The following is an 11,033-nucleotide window of genomic DNA, read 5'->3' on the forward strand; positions in this document are numbered from 1 at the left end:
ACCACATTTTAGGAAGGACAACTAGGATGATGAGGGGACTCAAAACCATGTCATATAAAGGATAAGTTAGAACTGGGGAATGTTTAGCTGGAAGAAGATATTTGGGGGTGAATAAAATAATGGTCTTGAAATATTTAAAATGCTATCAAGCACAAGATGAATTAGCCTTATTTTTCTTGGCTTTAAAAAGGAGGATCGAGAATAGAAGATACAGGGGCAGTTAGGTGGCACAGTGGATGGAGCACCAGCCCTGAAGTCAGAAGGACCTGAGTTCAAATCCGGCCTCAGACCAAACACTTGACACTTACTAGCTGTGTGACCTTGGGCAAGTCACTTAACCCCGATTGCCTTACTAAAAAAAAAAAAAGAATAGAAGATACAAGGAAGGAGGTTTTGGTTTAAGAAATAATTTCTGATCATTGGAGCAGTCAAAAAAATGGAATAGGACACTTCGTAAAGTGAGGAATATTCTGTCATTTGGAACATTCAAGAAGAGACTGGGTGACTACTCGTCCGGGATGTTATAGAGGAATTCATGAATGGAACAAGAAATTAATCACCTTGGAAGCAGATGACTTCTAAGACTACTAGAACAAGGCTTAAGTGTTTATGCTTCCATTATATTGCCATTAAACATAGAATCCAGAGTTAGAAGGGACCTCAAAAGCCATCTAGTATGGCTCATAACTACTTGAATGAGTTTCCCCTCTCCAGCATATCAGCCTTTATTTGAAGGCCTCTATCAAGGTTAAAATAAGTTTTACCTCATATTACTCTCAATTGCCCCCCGTTCTAATTTTGGGGCCAAACAGTACAAGTCTAATCTATGTCAGCATTTCAAAAACTTGAAGATGGGTCTTGTTCCTCTCATGTCTTTTTTTCTCCAGGCTACACATTTCCAGCTCTTTCTACCAGTTTTCATGGGCACAATCTCAAGAACTGTCACCATCCTGGTCATTTGTCCCCCAGCCTACCAGTGTGCTTTCTAAAATGTGACCGCCAGAAGTGAACATAATACTTCAGCCATAGTGTGTCTTAGACATGTTGTCTCAGGAATGTCACTACCTAATCCTAGAAATTATCCATGTCTTCATGCAGCATTAGCCACATTAGCTTTTTTGGTTCCCACATCACATTGCTGACTCATACTAAGTTTGCTGTCCATTAAAACCCCCAATCAACTAAAAAATATCTACTCTCTAGTCGTGCCTCCTTATGGTTATCGCTAACCATGTTAGTGATTCTGCATCGCCTTATTAATATGTGCGTGTGTGTGTTTGAGCCTAGAAGCTTTATCATGTCAGATGGATTATTTGAAACTTAAGTTTCTATAGGAAAACCAAATCTAACATCATTTCAATTCATAGCACTGTTTTTAAGGAAAATAACTAACTGTAAGTAAATGGGCTATGTTTCTTGGAGTTTGATGCTCTTGATATCTTTCACATTGTGTTTTTGTTCCTACTTATGGATTACAAAACAGCAATGTTCAAATTAATCCTATAAGAAAGTGTAACCAAAGGACTTTCATTTTTTTGCCTCTACTCTAATGAATAATGAAATATGTAATTAATATGATCATCAATAGGTTTGGGGTTTTTTTGGCAGTACTTAGATGTGACTCTTCTAAATTTTGACAGGTTGTTCCAACAGAGGGACTGGTGTCTATATTAAAGAAAAGAAATAATAGTGAAGGAAATCAGCTTGCCCAAATGCAGCAAAAATCATCAAAGAGACGGGTGAGGTTCCAAGAAATGGAAGACTCCTTGGATCAGGGTAAGTTGCAGATAATGATTAGTAACAGGATTTTTAAAAGGAGATGTGTTCTCAAACCAAGAAGAGGCCGTAAATTCCTATGATTTCATCAGTCTTGGTATTGACATACTTGTGCCTTTGTAGATGATTTCTTAAGTTACTCTGATTGAAAAAAAAAAAAAAATCATTCTGTGGCAGCCAGCCTTCCTGTAGGGCACCTTTCCATACTTCCCTGGAGGGAGGACAGCCTATCACTAGGTCTATCCTTGAACCTGTTCTCTGTAGGACATGCCAACATTTGCAGTGCACAGACAGAAGTGACTTTTGAGAACCTAGAGTGACTGCCATTCCACATTGAGGCATCAAAGGAAGACTTTAGTGGAGGAATTGTTTCTTTAAATCATTACCTGTAACTAGAGATTGTTAGAATAGAGCTTTTGTTCCTTTCACATAGTTCACCGTGAGGAAAAAGAAAAGCATCATCTCAAAGAATTACCCTTATTACTCTTACTCTCATGAACTTCTTTCCCCTAATATCCTGTTTAAAATGTTTCTTTTCTTGTGAGTGAAGATTAATTTTTGTCTTTCTAATTCATGAACCTTAATATTCCCATGCTTTGTTAATAGTAGTATATAATTTTATATATAATATATTATAATATATCATATAAATAATAACAGTTCTGAATATTTGTAGATTGTAAGCCTTGTTTCAAGTTCTAGATCCTCTTCTCATGTATGTAAATGATGCTACGTCTCCTCAGAGAGCTCTACAATGGATAAAATTCATTAGGAGCAAAATGTTCTGGCATTTAAAATTCTAGTAATTGCCATCACCTTTGCCATAACTTTGTAAGTTGGAATTTGCAGGACCAGTCCTATAGAAGCTGATTTTTCCCTCCTAAGTACAGTGCCTGCAATTCATAGCTGCCACTGGGCATAGGTGGTACCTTGTAATGTGATTGCATAGGCCAAACAAAATTACCCAAGGGTCAGAGATGAATAATTAATAATATGTCCCAGATCCTGTGCTTTAAAGTGTAACTTCATAAGTTATGCTTCTTTTAAAATATAACTGTTTATTTAAATACTTATTAATCACTGTAAGTTAGACAAGTGACAAACAAGTTAGGGCAGGGTTTAAAGAAATATGTGCAGCAGTGTAGTACTTTTGACTAAACCACAGCTATTATTAATCACCACTTAACTCTGATTCTCCCCACTGTACTACAAGAACTTTCTGTCACTTTAGCAAGCGTCAGACTTCTCATCTACTATTTGGCTATGGGATATAGACTTGTACATGAAAGAAATCTTTGAGATCATATAGTCCAGCCCTTGTACTTTACAGATGAAGAAACTGAGTCCTAGAGAGGGGAAATGACTGGCCAGATATCACACAAGTAGTAAGTAGCAGGGCATTTGAACCAATGATCTCTGACTCCAGAACCAGGGCTTGCTTATTCCCCCGTACCAAGCTGCCTTATCCATAGTACTGCCTTAAACTCCCTATTTCTTTTTCCTGAAAAATGAAAATGGAGAAAAGACTGTGCGCTCATCTGCCTTTACACTGACCTATACAAAAAAAAAAAAAATGTGTTCTCAATCTTTGCCTTCAAGAGAGGGTAGCAACCCAGATATCTAGCATACTGGGCCCATGCTTGGTTCCAGTCCCACTTCTACCACTTACTGGTGTACATGTAATTTTAGGTAAGTCACTGTAAAATAGGAATGGTAATTCCTGCCCTCCCTGCCTTGAGAATCAGCTGACGTAATGGGTATGAAAGGACTATCAATGGTTGTGCTGATTATGGTGATTATATTATCACTATATTCTGTAGATTCTGACCAACCCATGTTTTTGCCATAAACATCTTAGAAGGGACAAACTGTTTCTGCTCTGAACACTTTAAACATGTATGGATAAAGTAGAAAAAATTATAAACAATTTAAACTGTATGAAAATAGTTATGCCAAAGTTTCCTAATAATGATCTAGATTTATAAAAGGCATATTCAGTGAAATTTATAGGAGCAATTATTTCATTCATTAAAAAATGACATTCTTATTATAAAGCAAAGTCTTAACCAAAATATAAATGTTATTTCAATTTAACTTGGCTACTTCATTATTTGTTATTATGGAGTAAAGTTCCATATAAAAATGCCCAGATTCCATTTAAGCACAATTTAATTTACTAAAAGAACAAATTGACCTTGAAAAGTGTCTTGGATTTGGAGTCAGAGAACCTGGATTAGAATCTCAGCTCTATCATTTACCAGTGTGACCTTGGGCCAGTCACTTACTTTACATGGGCCTCAGTCTTCTCAAGTTTGGGGGTTGGATTGGATGCTTTAAGCTCTTTGAGGGCATGGGCTATTTAATGTTTGGTTTTATGTTGCCAGTGCTTTATATGGACTTCTTTTACCAAAGATTACATACACTGTATCTCAGTATCTTATGTTAGTGGTAGCATTAATCTCTACTCTGACTCAAGTCAGAGAGGCATCATGGTGCAGCCTCTCGATCTCTAAACTGGGAGGCCAGAAGACCTAGGTTGAGATTCCAGCTCAGACACTTAGCAGCCGTGTGTCCGTAGACAAGTCAATTATTCTGTCTGCTCCCCAGTTTCCTTACATGTGAAAGGGAAAAGGTGGACATGATGACTTCCGAGGTTGCTCCCAGTTCTTCATCTGGGATCTTGTAAGTTGAATAATGTGCAACACGTTGAAATAGTAAGTGGTTATTTGTTATACATTGGGAAAGCTCTATTTCCAGCTCTATTTCTGTATTTCTCTATCAATAAACCTGCTTTTCCTAGAGGACTGGGATCGTTAGAAATATATAGCCTTTCCCACTCCGTGAACACATGGCGGATGCTGAGTGTCCTCTTCTGGTTTCACTTTGATAACCTCACCATATTGGAAGTTTTTATGTGACCTCTTGTTCGTCTTCATGTTCTCACAGATGAAGTTGGTGGTGGCTCCTGTCTTTTGCTGGTCTTGCTGTGCATAGCGACTGTTTTCCTCAGCGTCGGAGGAACTGCGTTGTACTGTACCTTTGGTGATGCGGAATCCCCTGTATGTACTGACTTTGCGGCCAACATGGATTTCTATTATACCAAGTTACTGCAGGGAATGACGGAACTTAAACGCAGGATACCCTTCTCATAGCAGCCTTCCCGCCTTGAATGCCACAGGCAGTGAGAACCACAGATCGGACAGTACTTCTGTCCTGTGTGCTGCCACTTTCAGTGAGATACCACGGGCGACAGAGACTTCTTCAGCACAGACTCTGAGCACCGGAGGGTGGAAGGACGACCAAATCTTGATGTCTTTGAGAGCACATCAGTATCTTCCATGTCGCTGCAAGTAGAAATGGATAAAGCATTCCTATAACCACCCATTTTTAGCCATCTTGATATGCTAACGGTTAAAGATCACGTTTAGTTTACATTTGTTTGTCCAAAGACGTTGCTTCCAGCTATCATGCAATAAGTCTTGTGTGTCATGAAAAGGAATTACCTTATAGTCTTGATGTCTTTGTAATTATACTCGGGAGCTGTGTAATCCAGGTTTAGCAAATCAATGTTTTCAAAGTCCACACCTCGTATGTGAAATAGTTGTGTGTATGTATTTGTCCGTCTCTCTCTATTCTCAGGCAGTTATTATGAGCAAATACCCAACACAGAATAATAGCAATTGTCATTATTCTTTTATCTTGAATATTGCTGTGCAGGCACAGATCTTCTTTCCATTTTAACCGTTGTTCAACTATGTAACTGTGGAATTGATGGCCTGGAGTAGATAGACAATTGAGTTTCAGAAATTTGGCTGTGCTACGTGGCAGTCAACAGCAGCTGATTTCTAGTTAATACGATTAGATCAAAATCTGATTAGATGCTGCTCCTCAGGCCTCCATTTCTAACTCGTGTTTAGAACATGTTTCTAACATGGTTTGCATACTTCTTAATGCCATGAACGAATGCTCACAGTTCCAGTTTAGGCCTCTCATATGAAAAGCAAACTTTTTTTTTTTTGCAAGTGAGATTACATCATTGAGATAAATGAATCAGTATTAAAAAATCATGTTATATTGAGGTTTTTTTTTTTTTACATTTGAAGGTGCATTCATATAATGAATTTGAATATGCATAACAGACATGTAATAGTCACTTTGTCATCAAAGGTTCAGTCATTTCTGGAATAGGTGAACTTCAGTTCCCTCTTCCCCCTAAAAGGTAACAATAATAATATGGAATTATCCCCCTCTGAGGCTCAATTGTCTAACACTTAGGAAGCCTTACTTTACCATTTCATATCACAGGCCACAATTACACATTATTATTTAATGTGAAACATTACTTTCAGAATAAAACTTAAGAATTATAATTTTCCAGAAAGTAATCTTTGTTTTACATTTTTTTTCATGTCAGAATCATTTAAAAGAGGGAGAAATCAGTTTTATATTTCTATGTGTTACTGGCTGGTTCAGTATCTCCCTTTGTGTTTCTGCTTATTTATTTAGATTAGATTAATTTTTAAGGGATTTTTTTCCTTTGTAAATTGAAGTGTTGCTGAGCGTGCATTTGGTTATTTTAAAGCTATCTGTACAATTACTGTATCATTAAGTGTGTGTTTTGATTTTCTGCAATTTAAGTTCAGAGTGTTTTTAAACTTGTTTATTTTTAAAATGATGGTTTTCACCTAAGAATACTGTTTGATTTATATGCATCATGTCACCATGTAATATCTTCAAGAGTTATGGGTCAGAGATATTTATTTAGAAGTATATAAGATATTGAGATCATGAATCCTTATACTTAAGACTGATTTTATTAGAAGATATTTTAATGTTCTATTATAAATTTTAAGAGATTAAAAAGCTGAGGTGATTTTTTTAAAGCAGTTCAGTTGCACTGTGTATCAAATTTATACTCAAATTCTATATAAAATATTGATGGTACTAATTTTTATGTGGTTCTGTCAGTAAGGCCTGCTCACAAGAGCTCCAGTGAGGGGCTGTTAGCCATAGCTAGACATCTTCTGTTTTGCCCTCAATTTCTAATTAGGAGACCTTTGTCCTGCAACCTAGCAGTTCCACATTAAGACAAAAATAAGGTTTTCCTCTCTGTTTCAGTCACACAGCTGAAGCCCTTCTCCTTCCAGGTAATTTACTGTTGGAATCTATAAGAAATCAGTGACAGCTGTATTTGCCTTTAGAACTTAAGGCCTCTTCCTTCTAGCATAGTTCCTATTGATTTGCTGGAAAGTTTGCACAAAGAATGGAGCAGAAAGGAAATAAGATGCTTTGGTAAAATTGAACAAGTGGTGCTTAGAGAGAATATCCTTATAACTGCCCTGAGTGGGGGAAAGTGAGGTCAGTGTAGTGTGGCCAGAGCACATAGATGCCTTGACTTACAAACAGGCTTAAAATCGTAACAGAGCAAATTAGGACAAGTTTTTGAAGTTTAATAGCCATTTATTGCATGACTTGGGGTAATTCCACTTTGTGATGAAAGGGCTGTTTAACTCACATGAAAAATTTCACCTAATTTTTCAACAGTGTAAAATTATCTGTCATTTGATGGTACTGATAATTTGTAACAAATCTAATATTCTTGAAGAACTGTATTTGAAAGCATCAAATCTAGCTTGTGATTTAAAATCTTCAACAAACAAAAAGTGTCTGAGAAAATTTATTTGGACTCTTGGGTGCTGAGCAATTTTTGATTTTTATTATGAGTACCAGGTGGCCATCAACATGGTGAGATGGTAATAGGCTCCAGTTTGCAAAGCTCTCTCTTCCACTTATGGCTGCACTACCTGAAATTCTGCCATAAAAGATCCATTCCTTCAAATCTAAGGTTTTGTCTTTTAAAAGTATAGCCTTGCTGGGAGGGGGAACACATGAATCTCTGTGTGAGTTTTGAGGAGGGTAGGAGGCCCCACCCACGAATAACAGGGTAAGGATGGAATGCTACTGGTGCCAGTGTGAAGGCAGGGTATGGGACAGAGCAGGGAGGGGGAGGACAGGAGAAGAACAAAGACACAGATTTCACCAGCTTTGCAAATTTGACTAATGTTGGACTCTCTATTAAGTCATCATAACAAACCGAAACCAACAATCTTACTCCATGAATTTTTAAGGCTGTCTAATACTATATATGCTGTAGGTACAAGAATACGAATTTTGAAATTCTTTTTCCTATTCTATCTTAAAATGTTTTTCATTAAAGTAATCTGGTAATCTGATAATCTTTGAAGAACTACCCTCTGCTCTCCTAGCACAGTCAAGATACAGAGCAGGCAGTTAGATAGGCAGTTAGCTGCAACACACATAGAAGGGGGTATGCAAGGAAAAACAGGGGGGCAGCCAGGTGGTGCAGTAGATAGAGCACCAGCCCTGAAGTCAGGAGGACCTGAGTTCAAATCTGGCCTCAGACCAAACACTTGACGCTTACTAGCTGTGTGACCCTGGGCAAGTCACTTAATCCCAATTGACTAAAAAGGAAAAAAAAAGGGAAGGGGTTATGCAGGGGATACTTTTAATATCACTTTTTGTAAATGCACATATTTTCTTCCACAAAGTCCCTGGAGACCTACTCCTGAGCCTCATCCTGTCACAAAGATGACCCTGCTATGTCATCAGAGGGCTCTATTATCAGAGCTCTGAGTGTTGTCCTGACAACAGACCACCTTGCTTTCCAAGAAACAGCCTCCCTAAATATGGTGAGGCTCATCCCCAGTAGTCTGTCCACTTACAGAGTAAAGCCACTGCATCTAGACACTGTCACAGTCCTAGAAATGGAAATGGTACTGCAGAGGACAAAAATGGAAAGAGCAGCTGGACTCGGAAGAAAGGTGCATGCTAGAGGCAATACGATTTTGAAGGTTTTGAAGGATCAGTCATCAAGGTGTCTGAGACTAAATCAGGGAAAAAGGCCAAAAAGTGTGGAAAAAACCTTTGACCTTGTTACTACCCAAAAAGACCAACACTTACTGACCCCTTATCTACTTGCCCATGTACATAAAATTTTTACAAGAATAATGTGCTCACACATAGACCTCCTTGATAAGGGTTTTGGAAGAGATTAGTCAGGCTTTTATCAGCAATGTTCTTTGGTAGTCCACATCTTTGCCATGATACATGTGAATGAAAGGTTTATAGAATACAAAGTGTACTGTGCTTATTTGTTGACTATAAAAAAATATTCGATTCAGTAAAACGAAAAACCACGTTAAAAGCTTTCCTCCAGCTAGGTGTATCTCATGCCCACGTCAAGATTATACAAATCTCCTTAGAAGTTATAACAGATAACCTTGTTCGAGACCCCATCAGCATTTAATATCCAGCAAGGTATAAAACATGTAGACCTCGCCTTGATGAAGATGTTGACCATTGTCATGGAAAAGATCTGGCGCAGATCCACATTAAAGATAAATTTCCTGTGAGTGGTTAGGTCTTCCAGGTGCTCCTATTTAAGAAGCAGCTGTGTAATGGGTATATCCAAAGAGATGCAAAATAGAAAGAGATGGATTATGTGTTGAGGGGATCAGAAGAACTCAAAGAAAGTTCTCAGCACTTTGGATGGACCAGTAGTGACCATGTGGGAAGACATGGCCAAGAGTCACATTTGCCTTCATCACAGAGGATACCCACATCAGATCCATTTGAGTCCCTGCTTTTAATACCTGTAAATTCTGCTTTCAAGTATGTGGGTTATAGTGAAAGTCTTCAGAGTCCAGTAGATGCAACTTGCCTAGGACACATAACTGTCTTGTCCTAGCTCTGCCCCTAGTATTATTTTTTTAAGGATACTATAGTTCTAGACACTGAACCTTCTAGCAGCAATGATCATTCTATGCAATAAACATTTATTAAGCGCTTGAAGGGCAAAGCATTGTAGATAGAAAAAACTAAACTCTCTTCACAGAACTTCCATTCTACTTGAGGGCTCATGTGCACAGGTAATTAAATAATAAAGCAATCTGAGGAGGAATAGGGGACTAAATGGAGACCTCAGGAAAGGACTTAAGAGTTTTAACTGAGGTAAGCCTTGAAGAAAAGAAGGGATATTTAGGCAGAGGTAACAAGTGAGTACATTCTGGGCATGGGCTCATCCTGTGTGAAGGCACAGGAAATGAAATGTCAAGTGTAATGAATAGCTAATTGGTCCATTTGATGGAACTTGGAGTACTTGATTAGGAGTAAGATGAAATAGGTCTAGAAAGGTAGGTCAAGCCAAATTGTGGAATCCTTCAATGCCAGGCTGAGGACTTTGCATTTTATCCTTGAGGCGTTAGGGAACCACTGATGTTTTTTGAATGCAGGTGTGATATGGTCATACCTGTGCCTTGTATTGATTTGGCAGCTATATGGAAAATAAAGAGGGAAGAAACTTGAATCAAGGAGATCACGAATTATGAAGCTATTACAACAGTCTAGGTGAGATGGCGCATGAGTCTGAATTAGGGTAGAGGCCATGTGAGTGGAGAGAGGAAGAAAGGAAGGAGTTGTCGTGAAGGTAGAATGCACAAGGCTCAGCAATTAATTGTATATAGGGTATGAGGGACAGGAAAGAGATAAGGATGAGTCAAGTGACTAGAAAGATGATGACACCCTCAACAGAAACAGAAACCAGGAAGAGTGGTGAGTTTATGGGGCAAGATGACCACTTCTATTTTGGACATATTGAGTTTGAGATGCCCATGGGTCTTCTTGGTGGAGATGTCCAGCAGCCCGGTAGATTGGAGAGAGATTAGGCTTGTATACTGTAGATCTGCTTGTATACTATAGGTCTGCTTACAGATGATAATTTAATTAATGGGAAGGTCCACCAAGAGAAAAAGTATAGAGAGAGGTATGGTGTAGTAGATTTGGAGACATCAAAACCTGAGGTCAAATGCTGCCCAAGATATTACCTGTGTGACCATGGGCAGGTCATAGAACAACAACAATAATAATAACTAACATTTACATAATGCTCTGAGGTTTGCAAGTCACTTTCACATTTGTGATCTTTCGATCCTGTAACCTCTCTCAGCCTCAGCTTCCTCAACTGCAAAATGGAGGTAATTATAGTGCCTTCTTCACAAGGTTGTTGTGAGGATCAAGTGAGAAATATGCAAAACCTTGGAGGATAACCATACTTAAGGGAAAGAAGACAGAAGGACTGGTGAAATAGGAGGAGGTCCAGAGAAGAGAACAGCATTTCTGAAGCAAAGGGAGGAGAGAGTAGCACTTTATAGAATCTGAAAAGGCGGGGGGGGGGGGGG

General features: G+C 38.4%; 1 protein-coding gene across 1 annotated transcript in view; it reads left to right on the forward strand.

Moving 5' to 3' along the window:
• Positions 1-7,439, forward strand: part of LOC114050011 (consortin-like) — a 103,778-nt gene extending 96,339 nt beyond the window's left edge. Inside the window, exons 11-12 of the mRNA XM_027871523.1 lie at positions 1,641-1,776; positions 4,723-7,439. Coding sequence (XP_027727324.1) covers positions 1,641-1,776; positions 4,723-4,928 — 342 coding nt within the window. The 3' untranslated portion in view covers positions 4,929-7,439. The remainder of the gene's footprint in view (positions 1-1,640; positions 1,777-4,722) is intronic.
• The last annotated feature ends 3,594 nt before the right edge of the window (positions 7,440-11,033 follow it).

Source organism: Vombatus ursinus, unplaced genomic scaffold (genome assembly GCF_900497805.2).
Source record: "Vombatus ursinus unplaced genomic scaffold, bare-nosed wombat genome assembly UNPS02014798.1, whole genome shotgun sequence".
In the NCBI taxonomy this organism is placed as follows: Eukaryota; Metazoa; Chordata; class Mammalia; order Diprotodontia; family Vombatidae; genus Vombatus; species Vombatus ursinus.